At 48.4% G+C, this 25,430-nt stretch overlaps 1 protein-coding gene across 2 annotated transcripts; it reads left to right on the top strand.

The window, feature by feature from the left end:
* The first annotated feature begins 2,648 nt into the window (after positions 1 to 2,648).
* Positions 2,649 to 23,454, top strand: LOC143973796 (ecto-ADP-ribosyltransferase 5-like). Of its 2 annotated transcripts, none has more exons than XM_077474653.1 (8): positions 2,649 to 3,197; positions 3,823 to 3,887; positions 6,321 to 7,020; positions 7,788 to 7,820; positions 9,639 to 9,869; positions 13,865 to 14,032; positions 17,511 to 17,666; positions 20,911 to 23,454. In XM_077474653.1, the coding sequence occupies exons 2-8, from the start codon at positions 3,825 to 3,827 to the stop codon at positions 21,036 to 21,038; spliced, it is 1,479 nt and encodes a 492-aa protein (XP_077330779.1). In that variant the 5' UTR covers positions 2,649 to 3,197; positions 3,823 to 3,824; the 3' UTR covers positions 21,039 to 23,454. The 2 variants fall into 2 exon arrangements, with proteins under 2 accessions (XP_077330779.1, XP_077330778.1); XM_077474652.1 differs by having other exon boundaries at positions 2,649 to 3,246.
* Positions 23,455 to 25,430: the final 1,976 nt, after the last annotated feature.

The following is a 25,430-nucleotide window of genomic DNA, read 5'->3' as shown; positions in this document are numbered from 1 at the left end:
GCTCCCTTACGTTGGTGGTCATGGTGGAGCTTCCTTACGTTGGTAGTCATGGTGGAGCTCCCTTATGTTGGTGGTTAGTGGCGGCTGGTGCTCAAAATTTTTGGGGGGGCGCAAACAAACTGAAAAATTCTGAAAAAAAACATCAATTGCAGCCACTGTGCCCAACTAATGCTGCCACTGTGACCCCCCCGCCCGCTCGCCATCTGTCTGGCACTTACCCTGTCTTGGTGGGGCAGCAGGTGATGGCGGCGAGTGGTGTCCTCCATGCGTCTCCTCCTGTCCTCTCCTCTTGATAGGCGTCCAATTACAGCACCTGTAATTTCAGCCAATCAGGTGACGGGTAAGAGACCCGAGCACCTGATTGGTGGAGTGGTGGTTCAGTGTTAGGAAAGCAAATATTCATTCGCTGTTCTAACACACCTGTGTGAACTTTTTTGATGCCTATTAGAGCCTATGGCTCTAATCAGGTGCTTCAAAAACACCCCCACACCCAAAAAGGGGCCAAGCACCTGAATAGGGGTTGGCAGCAGCGAATCTATCCATTGGTCATAGAGGGGGTGGCTGAAGAGAGGGGACGGCGCCCATGCACCATTATGGACACATCGCCACTGTTGGTGATCATGGTAGAGCTCTCTTACGTCAGTGGTCATGGTGGAGCTCCCTTACCTTGGTGGTCATGGTGGAGCTCCCTTATGTTAGTGGTTATTGTAGAGCTCCATTATGATGGTGGTCATGGTAAAGCTCCCTTAAATTGATGGTCATCATAGAGCTCCCTTAGGTCGATGGTCATGGTAGAGCTCCCTCATATTGGTGGTCATGGTAGAGCTCCCTCATATTGGTGGTCGTGGTAGAGCGCCCTCATATTGGTGGTCGTGGTAGAGCGCCCTCATATTGGTGGTCGTGGTAGAGCTCCCTCATATTGGTGGTCGTGGTAGAGCTCCCTCATATTGGTGGTCGTGGTAGAGCTCCCTTATATTGGTGGCCATGGTAGAGCTCCCTTAGGTTGGTGGCCATGGTAGAGCTCCCTCAGGTTGGTGGCCATGGTAGAGCTCCCTCAGGTTGGTGGCCATGGTAGAGCTCCCTCAGGTTGGTAACCATGGTAGAGCTCCCTCAGGTTGGTGGCCATGGTAGAGCTCCCTCATGTTGGTGGTTATGATAGAGCTCCCTCATATTGGTTGCCATGGTAGAGCTCCCTCATATTGGTGGCCATGGTAGAGCTCCCTCGGGTTGGTGGCCATGGTAGAGCTCCCTTAGGTTGGTGTCCATGGTAGAGCTCCCTCAGGTTGGTGGCCATGGTAGAGCTCCCTCAGGTTGGTGGCCATGGTAGAGCTCCCTCAGGTTGGTGGCCATGGTAGAGCTCCCTCATATTGGTGGCCATGGTAGAGCTCCCTCATATTGGTGGCCATGGTAGAGCTCCCTCAGGTTGGTGGCCATGGTAGAGCTCCCTTATATTGGTGGCCATGGTAGAGCTCCCTTATATTGGTGGCCATGGTAGAGCTCCCTCAGGTTGGTGGCCATGGTAGAGCTCCCTCATATTGGTGGCCATGGTAGAGCTCCCTCATATTGGTGGCCATGGTAGAGCTCCCTCATATTGGTGGCCATGGTAGAGCTCCCTCAGGTTGGTGGCCATGGTAGAGCTCCCTTATATTGGTGGCCATGGTAGAGCTCCCTTAGGTTGGTGGCCATGGTAGAGCTCCCTCAGGTTGGTGGCCATGGTAGAGCTCCCTCAGGTTGGTGGCCATGGTAGAGCTCCCTCAGGTTGGTGGCCATGGTAGAGCTCCCTCAGGTTGGTAACCATGGTAGAGCTCCCTCAGGTTGGTGGCCATGGTAGAGCTCCCTCAGGTTGGTAACCATGGTAGAGCTCCCTCAGGTTGGTGGCCATGGTAGAGCTCCCTCATATTGGTGGCCATGGTAGAGCTCCCTCATATTGGTGGCCATGGTAGAGCTCCCTCAGGTTGGTGGCCATGGTAGAGCTCCCTTATATTGGTGGCCATGGTAGAGCTCCCTTAGGTTGGTGGCCATGGTAGAGCTCCCTCAGGTTGGTGGCCATGGTAGAGCTCCCTCAGGTTGGTGGCCATGGTAGAGCTCCCTCAGGTTGGTGGCCATGGTAGAGCTCCCTCAGGTTGGTGGCCATGGTAGAGCTCCCTCAGGTTGGTGGCCATGGTAGAGCTCCCTCATGTTGGTGGCCATGGTAGAGCTCCCTCAGGTTGGTGGTCAGTGGGAAGAAGGTCACCCTGATAAACAGAGAGTGAAATATGTCAGGGAGATTATTAACTGACTCAGAGACAAAGTGATATAGAAATCAGATGTATGGATGGAGCTGGAATGGTATAATAAATCTGTGTGACAGAAGTGATGAGCGCCCCCTGTGGGTCTGGATTATAGAATTGCTGTGTCTCCTCCACACTCCCTCCTGATAACGATGCAGAAAAGATCAGTAGAAGTGACCCGGCTGGTTCCAGTCCTGGAATGCTGAGCCGGGTAGCGGGGAATTTTCTTGAGTCATCATCCATTATCACCTGACAATGTTATAGATGAAGGAAACAATGGAAGAAAATAAATGACTGACTCATCGGCCCGTCTAGGATGGTAAATATTACCTGATTTCACTTCTAGTAATAAGGAACCGAAAGTTGTTACTAAGATACTGTTATGAAGCCTCCCTCTTCTCCTCCAGGTGAGGCTCATCAACACTCTGAAGTCTCATTCTCTGGTCTCTTCTCCTCCAGGTGAGGCTCATCAACACTCTGAAGTCTCATTCTCTGGTCTCTTCTCCTCCAGGTGAGGCTCATCGATACTCTGAAGTCTCATTCTCTGGTCTCTTCTCCTCCAGGTGAGGCTCATCAACACTCTGAAGTCCCATTCTCTGGTCTCTTCTCCTCCAGGTGAGGCTCATCAACACTCTGAAGTCTCATTCTCTGGTCTCTTCTCCTCCAGGTGAGGCTCATCGATACTCTGAAGTCTCATTCTCTGGTCTCTTCTCCTCCAGGTGAGGCTCATCGATACTCTGAAGTCTCATTCTCTGGTCTCTTCTCCTCCAGGTGAGGCTCATCGATACTCTGAAGTCTCATTCTCTGGTCTCTTCTCCTCCAGGTGAGGCTCATCGATACTCTGAAGTCTCATTCTCTGGTCTCTTCTCCTCCAGGTGAGGCTCATCAACACTCTGAAGTCTCATTCTCTGGTCTCTTCTCCTCCAGGTGAGGCTCATTGGTCCTCTGAAGTCTCCTTTTCCTCCCCCTTCTCCAGGTGAGGTTCATCAACACTCTGAAGTCTCATTCTCTGATCACTTCTCTTCTCAATGTCTGTAATGTCTTTCTATGTCTCTCTAGTTCTCTCTATGGGTCTCTATGTCTCTCTATGGGTCTCTATGTCTCTCTATTGGTCTCTATGTCTCTCTATGGGTCTCTATGTCTTTCTATGTCTCTCTATGGGTCTCTATGTCTCTCTATGGGTCTCTATGTCTCTCTATTGGTCTCTATGTCTCTCTATGGGTCTCTATGTCTTTCTATGTCTCTCTATGGGTCTCTATGTCTCTCTATGGGTCTCTATGTCTCTCTATGGGTCTCTATGTCTTTCTATGTCTCTCTATGGGTCTCTATGTCTCTCTATGGGTCTCTATGTCTCTCTATGGGTCTCTATGTCTTTCTATGTCTCTCTATGTCTCTCTATGGGTCTCTATGTCTCTCTATTGGTCTCTATGTCTCTCTATGTCTCTCTATTGGTATTTTTGTAGTATTATAATTTTGTTATCTCAGATTGGAGTTTCTGATGATTAATAATCTCTGGAATGTCTGACAATGACCGGTTCTCTTTCCTGCACAGAGATGAGAATAAAGAACTTTTTGGCTGCAATATTCTGCCTGCTGATTGGATGTGAACATGTGGAGGTAATACGAGGACAGACACAATTGTCCTGTGATGCTGAAAAATGAAATAAAATCTCATTTATTGTAAAATTATTTTCTCTGGCCCACGTCCCCCCTCTTCTGCCCCGCTCCCTGTCCCTCTCGAATGCCCCACTCCCTGTTCCCCTCTCCTGCCCTGCACCCCATGTCCCCCCTCTAATGCCCCACTCCTCATGCCTCCCCTCTCCTGCCCTGCACCCCATGTCCCCCCTCTAATGCCCCACTCCTCATGCCTTCCCTCTAATGCCCCGCACCCCATGTCCCCCCTCTAATGCCCCACTCCTTATGCCCCCCTCTCCTGCCCTGCTCCCCATGCCTCTCCTCGAATGCCCCACTCCCCATGCCCCCCCTCTAATTCTCTGCCCCCCATGTCTCCCTTTCCTGCCTCTCTCCACACTTTCTTGCCCCACTCCCAACATCCCCACTCTCCTGCCCCGCTCCACACTCTCCTGTCTTGCTCTCCAGGTCCTCCCTCTCCTGCCCTGCTCCCCACATCCCCACTCTTCTGTCTCGCTCCCCAGGTCCCCCCTGAACTTCCCTGCTCACCATGTCCCCAGGCCCCCTTTTCCTGCCCCATTATCCAGGTTCCTCCTCTCCTGTCCCATTATCCAGTTTCTCCCTTCTCCTGCACTGCACCCCCTTTCTCCTACCTCACTCTTCATGCCCCCCTCACCTGCCCCATTCTCCAGGTCCCCCCTTTTCTGAATGAATGAATTAAATACTTGTATAGCGCACAATGCGAACTGAATTGCCTGCCCTGCTCCCCTACTTTTCAGGCCCCCTCCCTTGCCCTTCTCCCCAGGTCTTCCCTCCCCTGTTTCACTGCTCAGGTTCCCCTTTTGCCCCACTCTCCATCCTCACCCCCCCCCCCCACCCTCACGACTCTCTAAGCCCCCCTCTCTTGCCATTCTTTTCAAGTTCCCTTTCTCCTGCTCCAATCTCCAGCCCCCCCCCCCCTCTTCTGCCCCAACCCTAAGGTCCTCCAGGTAGTTTGTAGGTATGTAGAGTATATCTCCTACCTATAGAACCTATGGGGAGGCTGGAGATCACTGTAGTAGTAGTTGGTGCTACTACAATGACAGCTGCGATTTTCTGGGTCCTGTGCTGAGCATCTGCACCACTACACAATGACTACAGGGGTCACTCATCCGGCACTGCCGTCAATCACAGAAAGCCTTGTACTTTGTCATTGAATGATAGGTGTTCTCTGATTGGATGGGGTAAAGATTGTGACATTACCGCCCCGCCTCTACCCAATTAGAGAACATCTTGTATTCATTAAATAATCTGTAAATGGCAACCTGGCAGTTGAGCGACCTCCTATGGTCAATCTTCATAGGGGAAGCACCTTGGCCCAGGACACGGAAGATCTATCAGGTGAAGACTTCCATTGTGCCAACCTTGACCAATGTACCAATGATTTCCATTGTGCCAACCTTGACCAATGTACCAATGACTTCCATTGTGGCAACCTTGACCAATGTACCAATGACTTCCATTGTGGCAACCTTGACCAATGTACCAATGACTTCCATTGTGGCAACCTTGACCAATGTACCAATGACTTCCATTGTGCCAACCTTGACCAATGTACCAATGATTTCCATTGTGGCAACCTTGACCAATGTACCAATGATTTCCATTGTGGCAACCTTGACCATTGTACCAATGACTTCCATTGTGGCAACCTTGACCATTGTACCAATGACTTCCATTGTGGCAACCTTGACCATTGTACCAATGACTTCCATTGTGGCAACCTTGACCAATGTACCAATGACTTCCATTGTGGCAACCTTGACCAATGTACCAATGACTTCCATTGTGGCAACCTTGACCATTGTACCAATGACTTCCATTGTGGCAACCTTGACCAATGTACCAATGACTTCCATTGTGGCAACCTTGACCAATGTACCAATGACTTCCATTGTGCCAACCTTGACCAATGTACCAATGACTTCCATTGTGCCAACCTTGACCAATGTACCAATGATTTCCATTGTGGCAACCTTGACCATTGTACCAATGACTTCCATTGTGGCAACCTTGACCAATGTACCAATGACTTCCATTGTGGCAACCTTGACCAATGTACCAATGACTTCCATTGTGGCAACCTTGACCATTGTACCAATGATTTCCATTGTGGCAACCTTGACCAATGTACCAATGACTTCCATTGTGGCAACCTTGACCATTGTACCAATGACTTCCATTGTGGCAACCTTGACCAATGTACCAATGACTTCCATTGTGGCAACCTTGACCAATGTACCAATGACTTCCATTGTGGCAACCTTGACCAATGTACCAATGTACCAATGATTTCCATTGTGCCAACCTGGACCAATGTACCCATCCAATAAAAATCAAAGCTTTAAGTTTGGCCCCTAATTTATTTTATCTCTTCAGACGATCGGCAACACCTACGAGCTGAAGTTCAAACCCAACGTCTTCGATGACCAGTACATTGGGTGTGTGGACAAACTCAACGATGACGTCATGCCCAGGATCCTGCGGCAGGAGAAGGCCAACCAGGAATTTGACGAAGCTTGGAAGAGGGCGTCTAAAGTGTGGAAAAAGATGGTGTCCATAGTCAACCTCCCGGATGAATTTGAGGATGAGCATGGGATCGCTCTACTGGTGTTCACCGACCAGTTCCCCGAAAAGAACCCCATATACCAGCAAATGAACGCCAACCTCACCATCGCTGGAGCCTCTCTCAAGGACTACATGGACAACTTTCACTTCAAAGCTCTTCACTTCTACCTGACCAGAGCCCTGCAGATCCTCAAACCGGACTGCAGAAAAGTGTACACCACGTTCCGGGGGAGCTGGGACACCTTCAAGGCCTCTCCTCTCTTTAAGTTTGGGAGATTCACCTCCACTTCCCTCAACAGCTCCAAGGCTGAAACCTTCGGGGTGATTTCCTTCTTCCAGATAACCACCTGCTTTGGTGCCGAGATTGGCCAATTCTCGTTTTACCCCGGGGAGGATGAAGTTCTGATCCCACCTACGGAGAAATTCACCTATGTCAAGAAGAGTAACTCCACCTACGTTCTGGAGAGCACCGGCCAGCTTTGCAGCTACTTCAACTGCGCCATCATGGGAGGTAAGAACTTGGCTCATCACCAGATATTCCGAATAAAATCCCAGGACAGCGGAAATGTTTTTTTATTTTTTATCTTTCAATTATTTGATTAGATAAATTAATAATAGTTCAATATTAAATCAACGATTCATTTATTTATTATTGTGATTATTAATATTTGTATTTGTTATTGTATCCAATTTATTACTTATTTATTGATAGAATTTATTGATAGAATTTTATAGGGAATCATTTATAGATGGGGAGGAGTTCTGTGTCATGTGATCCCAACACAAATCCAGAGATTTCTGGACATTTCCCTCTCGGGCGCGGTGACCCAGCCAATCACAGCGGTCACATGATCAGCGATTACAGCATCTCATCACATTTCCCTCCTCTATGATTGTGCAGATCTGATAGCGGCCCAACCTGCTGCACCCCTCCCCCACCCCCCACAGGAGCTTCTGGGAAGTCCCCGATACTTGTGGGTGGTTTATGGTGTTCTAGATAGATGGAACTTCTGATAATTTGTACTTTATAGACGATCAATAAAGATAAGAGATCTGATTGGATGGAACATTTTCCTAGTTTCCTTGTTCCCGGCTGAGTCAGCCGATATCACCGGATTGCCAATTGGCAGGTTTAGTGAAAGCTGAAAGTAAATAAAATCGTCCGTCCTTTGTGAGGGTGAGATGATGACGGGTGTAGTGGGGTATCTGTGATCTGATGAGGGTTATAATCCCGGTACTACATGTCCACACAATGAGGATTCCAATCTGTCTTCACAGGGGAGAAGCAGACGGAAGCGATCTGTCAGTCAGGTAAGGAGACAACGCTCATCCCTCCTATAGGACATAGATCCGACCAATGGCTGGAGACTTCTGACAATGACATCAAACCACACTACATGACATCACAATGACATCAAACCACACTACATGACATCACAATGGCATAACTATGACATCACACCACACTACATGACATCACAATGACATAACTATGACATCACACCACACTACATGACATAACTATGACATCACATGGCATAACAATGACATCACAAGACACTACATGACATAACAATGAAAGCTCTCTTCTCCTCTCCTGCAATGTATTCTATACTCCGTATGACAGATACTCTTCATCCCCCTTATCATTACTGCTATTGTGTGCCTGATGGCAGAATCATGGGATCTACTGTATGTTCTCCTCTCTCTCTCCTCACCCCTTCCTTCCCTCTCCTGTCTTCTCCTCTCCTCCCTTCCCTTTTCTTGTCTCTTCTCCTCTCCTCCCCTCCCTTCCCTTATCTTGTCTCTTCTCCTCTCCTCCCCTCTCTTCCCTTTTCTTGTCTCTTCTCCCTTCCCTCTCCTGTCTTCTCTTCTCCTCCCTTCCCTTTTCTTGTCTCTTCTCCTCTCCTCCCCTCCCTTCCCTTATCTTGTCTCTTCTCCTCTCCTCCCCTCCCTTCCCTTATCTTGTCTCTTCTCCTCCCTTCCCTCCCCTTTCTTCTCTTCTCTTCTCCTCCCTTACCTTTTCTTGTCTCTTCTCCTCTCCTCCCCTCCCTTATCTTGTCTCTTCTCCTCTCCTCCCTTCCCTCCCCTTTCTTCTCTTCTCCTCCCTTACCTTTTCTTGTCTCTTCTCCTCTCCTCCCTTCCCTTTTCTTGTCTCTTCTCCTCTCCTCTCCTCCCTTCCCTCTCCTGTCTTCTCTTCTCCTCCCTTCCCATTTCTTGTCTCTTCTCCTCTCCTCCCTTCCCTCTCCTTTCTTCTCTTCTACTCCCTTCTCTTTTCTTGTCTCTTCTCTCCTTTCTTCTCCTTTCCTCCTTTCTCTTTTCTTGTCTCTTCTCATCTCCTCCCCTCTCCTTTCTTCTCTTCTCCTCCCTTCTCTTAGGCCCCTTTCACACTGGGGTGGTGGATGCGCCGGCAGTAAAACTGTGCTATTTTTTGCGGCGCTTTACCATCAATTTTGCTGCGCTATTCGGCCGCTAGCGGGCCGCTTTTACCCCCCCCCCACGCTAGCGGCTGAGAGAGGGTTAAAATCACTGCAAAGCACTGCCTATTGATTTCAGCGGAGGAGGGGTATATACACCGCTTTGCAGGCGCTATTTTTAGCGTTAGAGCGCCAGTGCACCGCCTGGTGTGAGAGAGAGGGGTCCAACTGACATTCTCCCCTCCCCTTTCTCCCCTCTCCTCCTTCCTTTCCCTCTGGTCTCCTCTCCCCTTTCTCTCCTCCCCTCTCCTCCTTCCTTTCCCTCTGGTCTCCTCTCCCCCTTCTCTCCTCCCCTCCTTCCTTTTCCCTCTGGTCTCCTCTCCCCTTTCTCTCCTCCCCTCTATTCCTCTCTTGGATGGAGTGTGGAAAGGTTAGACACCCCTTAGTTATATATTACTGTCTGTGACCCCCCCCTCCCCCTTCTCTCCGGTGACACCAATCAGCAAACATCCGGAGGTCCACGTGTGAAATATTCACCATTCACACAACGAACGATCTCTAATATGATTGTCAGCGCCATCTGGTGACCACAATGTGGTATTTTCCTGAAATTCCTCAATTTAGAAAAAAGAAGATTAGATGGAGCCGACAATCATCGGGGATAATCATATTACAGTCAGCTGTGTCATTTGTCACCAATCTGTCTTCTCAGACTCCTCCAAATTACAGAAGATCGGGAATATTAAGAAGAACAAAGTCTCCTCCCCTCTGTCTGAGCAGGAGGAGCGAATCGCAGCGCTGGAGAAGCTGGCTGTCCGGAACCACGAGGAATGGGACCAGGTCCAAGCCAACATCTCACATGCCCACGATGTGGTGAAGGCCCAGGCCAGTCTCACCGCCTACCAGGCTGTGGTCGTTAAAGCTCTTCACGAGGAACTGGAAGGTAATCTGTTCAGTGGAACTAAACCGTTCTCTTCATTACAGCCAAGGAGGCTCTACTCTCCTCTCCTTCCCTCTCCTCTCCTCCCTTCTCTCCTCTCCTTCCCTCCCTCTCCTCCCTTTGCCTCTCCTATACTTCCTCCTTCCCTCTCCTCTCCTTCCTTCTTCCTTGCCTCTTCCCTCCATTCTCCTCTCCTGTCCTTCCCTTCCTCTCCTCCCTTCTCCTCCTCTCCTGTCCTTCCCTCCCTCCCTCTCCTCTCCTGTCCTTCCCTTCCTCTCCTCCCTTCTCCTCCTCTCCTTCCCTTCCCTCACTCTCCTCCCTTCTCATCTCTTTCCTTCCCTCCCTCCCTCTCACCTCCCTCTCCTGTCCCTCTTCCCATCCTCTCCTCCCTTCTCCTCTCCCATCCTTACCTTCCCCCTTCCCTCTCCTCTCCTTCCTTCCCTCCCTCCTTCTCCTCTCCTTCCTTATCCTCTCCTTTCCTTCCCTCTCCTCCCTTCTCCTCTCTTTTCCTTCCCTTCCTCCTTCTTCTGTCCTCTCCTTCCCTCTTGTGATTGGACAGTTTACCCCGCCCTGAATCCAAGGGTGGGGGTGGGGGAGTGTCTCTGAGTTGTATATCTGTGGTACTGGAATAAAGGAGTTTGATGTTGTTGTTCACCCTACACTGAGTTACGTCTGGTGACTGGGTGAAGGGGTCCTGTATAGTGCTGGCTCTGGACAGAGGAAGCATTTACGGCAGACATAGTCCTGTTGAGGACAAGGGTTGGGCACAATAATCATGAAGATACATTTTTTGATGAAAAGCATAGTCCTGGAGAATCTCAAACACATGATTGGAAGGTGTAGCATATAACAGCTCTACGCGTTTCATGGAGTTATCCACTCATCAGGAGAAATTTGAGGTAAAAATATCTATAAAGATATAAATGAATTCAAAAGGATCAGATAATCATATAGTAGTCATGAGGTGACAGAAGGAAGAGGAGGGACATACATTCCCCAATCACTCTTATCTAAAGGTAAGATAAATCTTCAAGAGATAGTGTTGACATCTGAGGGGGCCATGGCCATGGTGTTGATAGCTGAGGGGGCCATGGCCATGGTGTTGACATCTGAGGGGGCCATGGCCATGGTGTTGATAGCTGAGGGGACCATGGTGTTGACATCTGAGGGGGCCATGGTCATGGTGTTGACATCTGAGGGGGCCATGGCCATGGTGTTGACATCTGAGGGGGCCATAGCCATGGTGTTGACATCTGAGGGGGCCATGGCCATGGTGTTGATAGCTGAGGGGGCCATGGTCATGGTGTTGACATCTGAGGGGGCCATGGCAATGGTGTTGATAGCTGAGGGGGCCATGGTCATGGTGTTGACATCTGAGGGGCCCATGGCCATGGTGTTGATAGCTGAGGGGACCATGGTGTTGACATCTGAGGGGGCCATGGTCATGGTGTTGACATCTGAGGGGGCCATGGCCATGGTGTTGACATCTGAGGGGGCCATGGCCATGGTGTTGACATCTGAGGGGCCCATGGCCATGGTGTTGATAGCTGAGGGGACCATGGTGTTGACATCTGAGGGGGCCATGGTCATGGTGTTGACATCTGAGGGGGCCATGGCCATGGTGTTGACATCTGAGGGGGCCATGGCCATGGTGTTGACATCTGAGGGGGCCATGGCCATGGTGTTGATAGCTGAGGGGACCATGGTGTTGACATCTGAGGGGGCCATGGTCATGGTGTTGACATCTGAGGGGGCCATGGCAATGGTGTTGATAGCTGAGGGGGCCATGGTGTTGACATCTGAGGGGGCCATGGTCATGGTGTTGACATCTGAGGGGCCCATGGCCATGGTGTTGACATCTGAGGGGGCTATGGCCATGGTGTTGACATCTGAGGGGGCCATGGCCATGGTGTTGATAGCTGAGGGGACCATGGTGTTGACATCTGAGGGGGCCATGGTCATGGTGTTGACATCTGAGGGGGCCATGGCAATGGTGTTGATAGCTGAGGGGGCCATGGTGTTGACATCTGAGGGGGCCATGGTCATGGTGTTGACATCTGAGGGGCCCATGGCCATGGTGTTGATAGCTGAGAGGGCCATGGCATTGACATCTGAGGGGGCCATGGCCATGGTGTTGATAGCTGAGAGGGCCATGGCGTTGACAGCTGAGGGGGCCATGGCCATGGTGTTGATAACTGAGGGGGCCATGGCCATGGTGTTGACAGCTGAGGGGGCCATGGCCATGTTGATAACTGAGGGGGCCATGGCCATGGTGTTGACAGCTGAGGGGGCCATGGCTATGGTGTTGACAACTGAGGGGGCCATGGCCATGGTGTTGACAGCTGAGGGGGCCATGGCCATGGTGTTGACAGCTGAGGGGGCCATGGTGTTGACAGCTGAGGGGGCCATGGCCATGTTGATAACTGAGGGGGCCATGGCCATGGTGTTGACAGCTGAGGGGGCCATGGCAAGGTGTTGACAGCTGAGGGGGGCCATGGTGTTGATAACTGAGGGGGCCATGGCCATGAAGTTGACAGCTGAGGGGGCCATGGCCATGGTGTTGACAGCTGAGGGGGCCATGGCCATGGTGTTGACAACTGAGGGGGCCATGACCATGGTGTTGACATCTGAGGGGGCCATGGCCATGGTGTTGACAGCTGAGGGGGCCATGGCCATGGTGTTGACAACTGAGGGGGCCATGACCATGGTGTTGACATCTGAGGGGGCCATGGCCATGGTGTTGACAGCTGAGGGGGCCATGGCCATGGTGTTGACAACTGAGGGGGCCATGGCCATGGTGTTGACAGCTGAGGGGGCCATGGTGTTGATAACTGAGGGGGCCATGGCCATGGTGTTGATAACTGAGGGGGCCATGGCCATGGTGTTGACAGCTGAGGGGGCCATGGCCATGGTGTTGACAGCTGAGGGGGCCATGGCCATGGTGTTGACAGCTGAGGGGGCCATGGCCATGTTGATAACTGAGGGGGCCATGGCCATGGTGTTGACAGCTGAGGGGGCCATGGCAAGGTGTTGACAGCTGAGGGGGCCATGGCCATGACGTTGACAGCTGAGGGGGCCATGGCCATGGTGTTGACAGCTGAGGGGGCCATGGCCATGGTGTTGATAACTGAGGGGGCCATGACCATGGTGTTGACAGCTGAGGGGGCCATGGCCATGGTGTTGACAGCTGAGGGGGCCATGACCATGGTGTTGACAGCTGAGGGGGCCATGGCCATGGTGTTGACAGCTGAGGGGGCCATGGGAATAAACATCCCCGGGAGTTGAGGCAGCAGTCTCCACAGCCACACAGTGGCACAAACAGCAGGGAGTGAAACATCTTAAAGGACTGTAATACCCCAAAAGAAATAGTGTAGCATATACTGTATGATGATTCCAGAGGACTTCTGTGAAAAAGTAACAAAGTATGTGAACCCGCAGAAGGTAAGACTACAGCCCATCAGGGTATAAGATAGTGTGGAAGGCTAGGTGGAGAGGACCCATGGCTCCCTCAGCTGTCAACACTATCTCTTGAAGATCTAGCTGACCTTTAGGTAAGAGTGATTGGGGAATGTATGTCCCTCCTCTTCCTTCTGTCCCCTCGTACCAGCTATCTGATCCTTTTGCATTCATTTATCTCTTTTATAGATATTTTTACCTCAAATTTCTCCTGATGAGCGGATAACTCCATGAAACGCGTAGAGCCATAATATGCTACACCTTGCAATCATGTGTTTGAGATTTTCCAGGACTATGCTTTTCATCAAAAATGTTATCTTCATGATTATCAATTTTAGGATCATTTATGTTTACATCAAACCTGAACAATGTATTCTATTGTTACCAACGTTACATCATTTACTATGAATCTCTGTCTATGGACGAGGGATGTATTTTGCACACCTACTTTAGAGTTCTGCTTCATATAAAGTCCCACAAACCCTTCCCGTTCTTATTACTCTTTGGTGTTCAGATGACAACGAGTCCTTTCTTCTCTGCAGAGGTGAAATCACAGATGGAATCCATCCAGGACCAGCACAGTCCGTATGCCGAGGTCTTCCATCACACCACCAATATCCTGAATCTGCTGCTGAAAGAGGAGCTGATAGACCGCAGATCCCTCCGGGGGGAGGAGGAGAAACTGGACAGGATCCGCACCAAGCTGGACGGTAAGTCACCTACTGGACCTGTCTGTACACAGGTGTATGAATAAACCCCAGACAGGTCACTATATATGGGGACAGGGTCACCCTGGATCTAGAGTCACCACAGTCACCCCAAAAAACCTTCACCCTTGGAGGAAGAAGTATAAAGTAACACATGAAGCCATTAAACCCTTTTAGAGATAAATTAGTCAATGGGCTTGGGTGAGTGTTACCCAAGAGAGTGTTAGGATGACCCCATATTACCCTAGAGAAGCAATATGAGAACTCCATGTAACGATAGAGAGTGCTAGAAGGACTCCATGTTACCATAGAGAGTGCTAGAAGGACTCCATGTTACCATAGAGAGTGTTATGAGGACTCCATGTTACCATAGAGAGTGTTATGAGGACTCCATGTTACCATAGAGGGTGTTATGAGGACTCCATGTTAGCATAGAGAGTGTTATGAGGACTCCATGTTACCATAGAGGGTGTTATGAGGACTCCATGTTAGCATAGAGAGTGTTATGAGGACTCCATGTTACCATAGAGGGTGTTATGAGGACTCCATGTTACCATAGAGAGTGTTATGAGGACTCCATGTTACCATAGAGAGTGTTATGTGGACTCCATGTTACCATAGAGGGTGTTATGAGGACTCCATGTTACCATAGAGAGTGTTATGAGGACTCCATGTTACCATAGAGGGTGTTATGTGGACTCCATGTTACCATAGAGAGTGTTATGAGGACTCCATGTTACCATAGAGCGTGTTATGAGGACTCCATGTTACCATAGAGCGTGTTATGAGGACTCCATGTTACCATAGAGGGTGTTATGAGGACTCCATGTTACCATAGAGAGTGTTATGAGGACTCCATGTTACCATAGAGAGTGTTATGTGGACTCCATGTTACCATAGAGGGTGTTATGAGGACTCCATGTTACCATAGAGAGTGTTATGAGGACTCCATGTTACCATAGAGGGTGTTATGTGGACTCCATGTTACCATAGAGAGTGTTATGAGGACTCCATGTTACCATAGAGCGTGTTATGAGGACTCCATGTTACCATAGAGCGTGTTATGAGGACTCCATGTTACCATAGAGGGTGTTATGAGGACTCCATGTTACCATAGAGAGTGTTATGAGGAATCCATGTTACCATAGAGAGTGTTATGAGGACTCCATGTTACCATAGAGAGTGTTATGTGGACTCCATGTTACCATAGAGGGTGTTATGAGGACTCCATGTTACCATAGAGGGTGTTATGTGGACTCCATGTTACCATAGAGGGTGTTATGAGGACTCCATGTTACCATAGAGGGTGTTATGAGGACTCCATGTTACCATAGAGGGTGTTATGAGGACTCCATGTTACCATAGAGGGTGTTATGAGGACTCCATGTTACCATAGAGGGTGTTATGAGGACTCCATGTTACCATAGAGAGTGTTATGAGAACTCCATGTTACCATAGAGAGTGTTATGAGGACTCCATGTTACCATAGAGGGTGTTATGAGGACTCCATGTTACCATAGAGAGTGTTATGAGGACTCCATGTTACCATAGAGAGTGTTATGAGGACTCCATGTTACCATAGAGAGTGTTATGAGGACTCCATGTTACCATAGAGAGTGTTATGAGGACTCCATGTTACCATAGAGGGTGTTATGAGGACTCCATGTTACCATAGAGGGTGTTATGAGGACTCCATGTTACCATAGAGAGTGTTATGAGGACTCCATGTTACCATAGAGAGTGTTATGAGGACTCCATGTTACCATAGAGAGTGTTATGAGGACTCCATGTTACCATAGAGGGTGTTATGAGGACTCCATGTTACCATAGAGAGTGTTATGAGGACTCCATGTTACCATAGAGGGTGTTATGTGGACTCCATGTTACCATAGAGAGTGTTATGAGGACTCCATGTTACCATAGAGGGTGTTATGAGGACTCCATGTTACCATAGAGGGTGTTATGAGGACTCCATGTTACCATAGAGGGTGTTATGTGGACTCCATGTTACCATAGAGGGTGTTATGAGGACTCCATGTTACCATAGAGAGTCTTAGAAGAACTCAATTTTATGATAGGGAGTCGCTGTCCTCAGCTTTCCAAGTTGGTTGATATGTCAATTGTTTTTCAACCTGCAAGACTGAGGGCATCCTGGGATTTCAGGGGATCACTGATCTGTCCTTTTCAGCATGGAATTCTGCACTCACAATGATACAGAAAGCAGCACTAATATCTGAGGGTGTCTGGAACTGGCAGAATGAGGTGTGGACAGCTGGAGGTGTCTGGGGGCAGAAGGGTGAGGCATTGATACCTGGGGGGTCTGGGGGCAGGAGGATGAGGCACTGATATCTAGGGGTGTCTGGGGGTGGGAGGATGAGGCACTGATATCTAGGGGTGTCTGGGGGTGGGAGGATGAGGTACTGATATCTAGGGGTAGGAGGATGAGGTACTGATATCTAGGGGTGTCTGGGGGTGGTAGGATGAGGCACTGATATCTAGGGGTGTCTGGGGGTGGGAGGATGAGGCACTGATCTCTAGGGGTGTCTGGGGGTGGGAGGATGAGGTACTGATATCTAGGGGTGTCTGGGGGTAGAAGGATGAGGTACTGATATTGAGGGGTGTCTGGGGGTAGGAGGATGAGGTACTGATATCGAGGGGTGTCTGGGGGTGGGAGGATGAGGTACTGATATCTAGGGGTGTCTGGGGGTGGGAGGATGAGGTACTGATATCTAGGGGTGTCTGGGGGTAGGAGGATGAGGTACTGATATCGAGGGGTGTCTGGGGGTGGGAGGATGAGGCACTGATATCTAGGGGTGTCTGGGGGTGGGAGGATGAGGCACTGATCTCTAGGGGTGTCTGGGGGTGGGAGGATGAGGCACTGATATCTAGAGGTGTCTGTGGGTGGGAGGATGAGGTACTGATATCTAGGGGTGTCTGTGGGTGGGAGGATGAGGCACTGATATCTAGGGGTGTCTGGGGGTAGGAGGATGAGGTACTGATATCGAGGGGTGTCTGGGGGTGGGAGGATGAGGTACTGATATCTAGGGGTGTCTGGGGGTAGAAGGATGAGGTACTGATATCGAGGGGTGTCTGGGGGTAGAAGGATGAGGTACTGATATCTAGGGGTGTCTGGGGGTGGGAGGATGAGGCACTGATCTCTAGGGGTGTCTGGGGGTGGGAGGATGAGGTACTGATATCTAGGGGTGTCTGGGGGTAGGAGGATGAGGTACTGATATCGAGGGGTGTCTGGGGGTAGAAGGATGAGGTACTGATATCTGGGGGTAGGAGGATGAGGTACTGATATCTAGGGGTGTCTGGGGGTAGGAGGATGAGGTACTGATATCTGGGGGCGGCTGGAATGGGCCTGAAATTGGGCTGTACTATGTGGTGGTACTTGCAGTCCTTGTTATTATTTGGGGGTACCTCACATTTTTCACTGACCACATTTGACACGTGTCCTCTGGCCATTTTTCCTCCTCAGACCTCCGGGACTTTGCCTGGAACACTAAGATCCGCCTTCATGATATGGAGGAAGCTCTGGACACTGACAGGACGAGGGTGACCGATGTCCAGGATTCCATTTCCCACAATCTGGAGACGGTGAAGAATCTGCAGGAACACATATCCGTTCTGCAAGGTAATCAGGACGAGGGTGTTGTAGGGCTCCTCCAGCCTTTGGATAGATAAGCCAGTTCCTGAACTAACGAAGGGCCCCTAGGTTCCAAAGTATAACTCCTTACTGGTTCCACCCTTCAAGCCATAGTCCCAGATAGGAGGACACAGTTCTTGTCTATATAGGGGTCCCATGATTCCATGGTTATGGGTGTGGTTATCGGGTAGTCTCCACCCATAGCTGAGGCTAGTGCTACACAAGTGTCCAGATATCAGAGCCGGTACATCGGAGGAACCTTTCCAGTCATCTAATGACTATCCTCTATTTTTCTTCAAAGGTTTACAAAGATAGAGAAATACTTCCTGGTAGAGTCTCTACACATGATATGGTGCTCGCCCATGTACATCCCCGCAGAGGGTAGCCACGCCACACAACACACACTCACAGTGCATTGGGTTCACAATGAAGTGTGCCAAGAATGGATGGCGAGTCCTCATAGTCTGTTCCCAGCTATTGCTACACAGGTGTATGGAGGCTTAAAGTCCTCCTTCAAGGATCCCTCCAGGGTGTGTCCTTCAAGTCCTTCCACCTTTACCTTACCCTCCTCCCTCACTCCTTTCTCCAATACATATAGCAACCCATGAGGAGGAGTAACCCCATGTGATCCCAATCCTCTGCGTTCTCAATGTCCTTCCACCCCTCCATCTCCCTCCTTCCTTCACTCCTCTCTACACAATATCTTGAACAACCCATAAGGAGTAAACCCTGTGTGATCCCAATCCTTGGTGTTCTCCATGTCTTTCCATCTCTACATTGCCCTCCTTCACTCCTCTTTACAATATCTAGAACAACCCATAAGGAGGAGTAACCACGTTACCCCAATCCTCTGTGTTCTCCATATCCTTCCACATCGCCCAACTCCCTCCCTCCTCTCTACAGTATCTAGAACAACCCATAAGGTGTTATCCCAATCCTTGGTGTGAACTACAGCATCCTCTTCATCATTTACCTACTGAGCATGAGCAAGAGGAGCCAACCCAAAATCTCTGAATGATTTTTTTATACTCAACTCAGTCCAGGTCCTTCACCATATAAATCTGTGTCAAAACCTCGTGAGCAGCTCTGCAAAACAAGCAGATAAAAGAAAAGGCTGCCAGCCCTTCCCCCGCTTCCTAAATATGTCATACTACAGAAAACAAAGGAGTGCAGCGCGGGGTGATCATAAAGTGCCAGTGTATGTATTATATGACCCTCCTGAATGTATTACGTGCTCAATGCAGTCTCCCAATCCTCAGTAAAGTGCAAGTGCTCCAAACTTCACATGAATTCCCAATCACATAACATGAAAAATTGAATAAAATTATGTAAAGGAAACTGAATACAATTACTAAAGCAATGTACTTATAAAACAATAAATTAGTGCCAGTGCTGGGCTTTCCTCCCTTGTAGTTTGCCGATAGGAAAACCTAGCACTGGTTCTTCTCCTGTAGTCTGCTGATAGGAAAGCCCAGCACTAGCCCTTCCCGTGTAGATTGCTGATAGGAAAGTCCAGCACTGGCTCTTCCCTTGTAGTTTTCCAAAAGGAAGGCCCAGCACTGGCTCTTCCCTTGAAGATTGCTGATAGGAAAGCCTAGCATGGGTTCTTCTCTTGTAGTTTGCTGATAGGAAAGCCCAGCACTGGCTCTTCCCTTGTAGATTGCTGATAAGAAAGCCCAGCACTGGCTCTTCCCTTGTAGTTTTCCAAAAGGAAAGCCCAGCACTGGCTCTTCGCATGTAGATTGCTGATAGGAAAGCCTAGCACTGGCTCTTCGCATGTAGATTGCTGATAGGAAAGCCCAGCACTGGCTCTTCCCTTGTAGTTTTCCAAAAGGAAGGCTCAGCACTGGCCCTTCCTTGAAGATTGCTGATAGGAAAGCCCAGCACTGGCTCTTCCCTTGTAGTTTTCCGAAATGAAGGCCCAGCACTGGCTCTTGCCTTGTAGTTTGCCGAAATGAAGGCCCAGCACTGGCTCTTGCCTTGTAGTTTGCCGAAATGAAGGCCCAGCACTGGCTCTTGCCTTGTAGTTTGCCGAAATGAAGGCCCAGCACTGGCTCTTGCCTTGTAGTTTGCCGAAATGAAGGCCCAGCACTGGCTCTTGCCTTGTAGTTTGCCGAAATGAAGGCCCAGCACTGGCTCTTGCCTTGTAGTTTGCCGAAATGAAGGCCCAGCACTGGCTCTTCCCTTGAAGATTGCTGATAGGAAAGCCTAGCATGGGTTCTTCTCTTGTAGTTTGCTGATAGGAAAGCCCAGCACTGGCTCTTCCCTTGTAGATTGCTGATAGGAAAGCCCAGCACTGGCTCCCCCTGTGCTTACAATTTTTTATCACATTTGTGGTGAGAACTGGCATCAATATAAAAGGAGGCATTTTGCTCAGGGGGCAATAGCCCCTCCGCATCCAATGTGAACGGGCCCCAAGGACCTGTATGTCACAGTCTGTACAGGAGAGGAAGAAGGGGGTGTGTCATTCAGCTGTGTGTGTAATCTGAGATTCAGCTTCTCAGGTTTATATTGATATCAATAAAACAGCCATCTGCCCCTCTGGAGCCACACTTACCCTCTGAGGACTACAGATGGGTGGAGATGAAGGTGATATGTTATATACACCCCATTAACGTGGTTCTAAAGCCTGAACATTCCCACCATTAAGATAAGAAACGTCTCCCTGTTTGTATTACCCCCTTATACTTACCAGAGGCCTATCTCCATCCATCACTGTGCCTGTCAGCTCTTCTCCCATCTCTCTCTTCTCACAGGACACAGAGGTAGCAGTGGAAGCCATTGGCTCCTGCTGCTGTCAATCAAGGTTCTGTGAGTGGGGGACCGAGCTGTGCAGTGTGTGTGCCTATGGACTCACACGCCCCGGCTCTGGAGTGAGCACACGTGTGTCTCCATAGGAAGTGGCTTTGTATGGTGATGCAAGGAGGAGAGAAGGATCCAAGAGAGGAGCCCAGAAGAGGACGATCGAGGCCAAAACCCTCACAGAGCCAGTAAGTAGAACATGTTTGTTATTTTTGAAAGAGACAATTTAACCATTATGACCGCTTTAGGTAGAAATCCATAAAGAACATGTCTGGAACTATGTTCTACAATCAGGGTCCTGGATCTCACATTACTGCAGGTACCGGGGGAACCGATACGTACGCGTCCACCCAAAACTGAAACCCCTCAATCTTTTCGGGAGATACAGATGTGAGCGGTGTAGGATTCATCTTTTTTCTTCTTCTCTCAGCTTCCAGAGATGAGCTGCAGGCCACCGTGAAGAACATCACCTGGGGATTGACCGTCGTCGGTACGATTGGAATCCTAATCTTGACAAACCGATTTTGGTCGAGTTTCTACAGAAGAGGAAATGAATGAAGACAACTGTGAATTCCAATGTAAGAAACGGCTTCGGTGAATGATTTGTGAATCTGCGTCTGGTGAAAGCCGTCATCTACCACCAAGAGAACTGTGCTCAGATAAGGAAAGGTCTTCTACTGTGTAGATGCAATGGATACAAAGATGTGAGAATCTTCTTCTGGTGGGATGGTGGATTTCGTACATTTTAGTTTTTGGTTCATCTTTACACTCTTTCTTGATACGGGTAGACAACAAATACCAGATTGCCTTTTAAGTTCTTTTGTGGAGTTAAATACTCATTTATTATTACTGCTACAGATCTATTCCTGGTTGGTGTATTCTTCCATAAACCTGCCTGGACCAGATCATCAAGAATCTCTGCTGCTAATGATCACTGAGCCCCCCGAACAAGAAGAGCCATTTATCTGATTTTGTGTTTACATCAACTGATTGGAAGAATGTCGTAGAGCATGGTGGAAGTAATATCCAGCTGTGATCCATAAATATCAAAGAGGGTGGATGAGCCTTCATCCAGCCATGGTCCATGAATGTTATAGCAGGTGGTTGAGTAGATATCTAGCCATGATCCGTGAATGTCAAAGAGGGTGGTGGAGCAATATTTAGCCATGGTTTGTGAATGTCCAAGATGGTGGTGGATCCAATATCAAGCCATGTTCCATGAATATCAAAGAGGGTGGTAGAGCAATATTTAGCCATGGTTCGTGAATGTCCAAGAGGGTGGTGGATCCAATATCAAGCCAAGTTCCATGAATATCAAAGAGGGTGGTGGAGCAATATTTAGCCATGGTTTGTGAATGTCCAAGATGGTGGTGGATCCAATATCAAGCCATGTTCCATGAATATCAAAGAGGGTGGTAGAGCAATATTTAGCCATGGTTCGTGAATGTCCAAGAGGGTGGTGGATCCAATATCAAGCCAAGTTCCATGAATATCAAAGAGGGTGGTAGAGCAATATTTAGCCATGGTTTGTGAATGTCCAAGATGGTGGTGGATCCAATATCAAGCCATGTTCCATGAATATCAAAAAGGGTGGAAGAGCTGATGTTCAGTCATGGTCCATGAATATCATAGCAGAAGGTGGAGATGGTGTCCAGGCATGATCCATAAATACCCAAGCGACTTGGTAAAGCTGGTGTCCAGCAAAGGTCCATGAATACCAAAGAGGGTGGTTTAGCTGGTGATCAGCCATGGTTTATGAATGTCAAAGAGGGTGAAAGAGACAGCATCTGGTCATGGTCCATGAATTTTAAAGAGGGTGCAAGAGCTGGTATCCAGCCATGGTCTAAGAATATCATAGCAGGTGAATGAGCTAGCATCCAGTCATGGCCCACAAATGTCAAAGAGGGTGAATGAGTCCATAACCAGCCATGGTCCATGAATGTCATTGCAGGTGGTGGAGACGGTATACAGCCATGTTCCATGAATATCAAAGAGGGTTGTAGAGACAGCATCCAGTCATGGTCCATAAATGTCAAAAGAGAGTGGAAGAGCTGATGTCCTGCCATGGTCCATGAATGTCATAGGGGTGGTAGAGATGGTATCCAGTCATGACCCATAAATTTCAAAGGGGGTGAACAAACCAATGTCCAGCCATGGTCCATGAATGTCCAAGAGGGTGGTGAAGCCAGTATCCAGCCATGGTCCATGAATGTCCAAGAGGGTGGTGAAGCCAGTATCCAGCCATGGTCCATGAATGGCAGAGGGTGGTGGAGCCGGTGTCCAGCCATGGTCCATGAATGGCAGAGGGTGGTGGAGCCGGTGTCCAGCCATGGTCCATGAATGGCAGAGGGTGGTGGAGCTGGTGTCCAGCCATGGTCCATGAATGGCAGAGGGTGGTGGAGCCGGTGTCCAGCCATGGTCCATGAATGGCAGAGGGTGGTGGAGCCGGTGTCCAGCCATGGTCCATGAATGTCAGAGGGTGGTGGAGCCAGTATCCAGCCATTACCTACTTGTCTACTTGTCAAAAGGAAGGATTGTACTTGGTGTGCTTTATCCAACATTATGCCTGGAAATTGATGACCATTTTAAACTGCCCTCATCAAGGACATGGAGGGTTTGGTGAAGGTTTACAGAGGCTACAAAAAATAAAAATAAAATGTATGTAAACCAAAAAAACAGAACATTTATATATTGCAGCTTACCGGGCCTTAGATATGGTAATATATAGAGGAAGTTGATGTCACCTTAGGACAGGACTATGAAGCTCCTTCCCATTTCCAACATAGGAAGGAGGTATTCCATAGTCCACGATAGCTGGAATCAGTGTAACTGAATAAAACTCAGTACAAGAAGTTTATTAGCTCAAAAGATTTCTGGCAGGATCAACAGGTATTTGTTTTCATTGTTACATATTCCTATTTTGATCTTCGAGGTTTACAATTTTCATTAAAATGTGATGATTGTTTATGTTCAATGCGTTTTATGTCCTGAGCCCGACTCATTCTAGAGCTGCATTGGGCCTTTTGACATCTATTATGCGACCCTCGGGGTACTGATAAGGCAGTAGTCTGGGTTTTAGTCTCATGAAGGGCATTAAAGGAAATTATTTATATTTGGTTTCTGTTAGGTAAATGGTTCATTTCTTTCACTCGATCTTCCTGCGTTCTGCGTTGGCCCCTCTGTACATATATTGCTCCTCCAGTCCTCTATGATCGATCCAGCAGATAGAAAGAACACATTTTTTAAACATAATTCTAAAGAGGCTGAAGGGAGCGCAGATGTGGAAGGATCGCTATATAAAAATAGACTGCAAGAGCGGTCTTCTCTAGTTGTCTCATGTCCCCAGTCCACAACTTCCACATCATGTCCCCAGTCCAAAACTTCCACATCATGTCCCCAGTCCACAACTTCCACATCATGTCCCCAGTCTACAATCACATTCCCAGTCTCTGACAACCCCCAAGATCATGGCCTCCCACCACTCCTGGTGCCCATGATATTGAAGAAGTTGTGGTAGATATTGCCCTCTCCATCATCTCCTAGTTCTTGTCCTCAACATCTCCTAGATCATGTCGCCCAGGCTCCAGCATCTCCTAGATCATGTCGCCCAGTCTCCAACATCTCCTAGATCATGTCGCCCAGTCTCCAACATCTCCTAGATCATGTCGCCCAGTCTCCAACATCTCCTAGATCATGTCGCCCAGGCTCCAACATCTCCTAGATCATGTCGCCCAGGCTCCAACATCTCCTAGATCATGTCGCCCAGGCTCCAACATCTCCTAGATCATGTCGCCCAGGCTCCAACATCTCCTAGATCAGTGATGGCGAACCTTGGCACCCCAGATGTTTTGGAACTACATTTCCCATGATGCTGATGCTCTCTGCAGTGCAGCCGAGCATCATGGGAAATGTAGTTCCAAAACATCTGGGGTGCCAAGGTTCGCCATCACTGTCCTAGATCATGTCGCCCAGGCTCCAACATGTCCTAGATCATGTCCCCCAGTCTCCAACATCTCCTAGATCATGTCGCCCAGTCTCCAACATCTCCTAGATCATGTCCCCAGTCTCCAACATCTCCTAGACCATGTCCCCAGTCTATCAAAGATTATGGGGACATTTAGTGAAGTCAGAAGCCACTCTTCAGGCCCCCTTTTAATCAAGCAAGGTGGCCACCACTGTTCTAGAGAGTTCAATCAAATACATAATCCTATAAAGAAAACAAATGATAAAAGGGGAGGTACTAATGTGCAAACCAAAAAGTCCATGAAATCTAACCGAGCAAGTAGCTGCCAACATCAATGGCGTTTCCACACTAAAACGATTTAAAAAAAAAAATATAAGAATGTGGTGCTTACTAAAAAAAAAAAAAAAAAAAAAAAAAAAAAATATATATATATATGTTAAATAAACCTCACATATAATAATGAATAAAGTGCATAAAATACCAATCAATGTGCAAAGTATGCAAAATCCAAAATATGTATAGTGTGATTCCAATGCAGATCATGCAATATAAAGTAGCAATTACAGCTTGAACCTCACATATATAATAATAGGATAAAGTGCATGTAGAGTGCAAACTATACAATTCCGTATTTCCAATAAGAATATGTGCAATCTGAACAACAAAATAGTTAATGTAGAAAGAACAATAAAATGACTCAAAAAAAAAAAAAAAAAAGTGCAAACAATAGTCCCAATAAGGTGCAGATAAATTCAGCATATACAGGTCCTTCTCCAAAAATTAGCATATTGTGATAAAGTTCATTATTTTCTATAATGTACTGATAAACATTAGACTTTCATATATTTTAGATTTATTACACACAACTGAAGTAGTTCAAGCCTTTTCTTGTTTTAATATTGATGATTTTGGCATACAGCTCATGAAAACCCAAAATTCCTATCTCAAAAAATCAGCATATTTCATCCGACCAATAAAAGAAAAGT

The sequence above is a fragment of the Lithobates pipiens genome, unplaced genomic scaffold (assembly GCF_037356315.1).
Source record: "Lithobates pipiens isolate NorthernLeopardFrog02 unplaced genomic scaffold, aLitPip1_a1.2 Scaffold_117, whole genome shotgun sequence".
In the NCBI taxonomy this organism is placed as follows: domain Eukaryota; kingdom Metazoa; phylum Chordata; class Amphibia; order Anura; family Ranidae; genus Lithobates; species Lithobates pipiens.
This window is presented reverse-complemented; position numbering and strand designations above follow the sequence as displayed.

Bases quoted from the DNA above. Each gene is read 5' to 3' on its own strand.
- LOC143973796 (XM_077474653.1), top strand. From the start codon at position 3,825: ATGAGAATAAAGAACTTTTTGGCTGCAATATTCTGCCTGCTGATTGGA. The intron at 3,888-6,320 runs GTAATACGAGGA...TTATCTCTTCAG, and splicing joins TTGGATGTGAACATGTGGAG to ACGATCGGCAACACCTACGA. The intron at 7,821-9,638 runs GTAAGGAGACAA...CTGTCTTCTCAG, and splicing joins GGAAGCGATCTGTCAGTCAG to ACTCCTCCAAATTACAGAAG.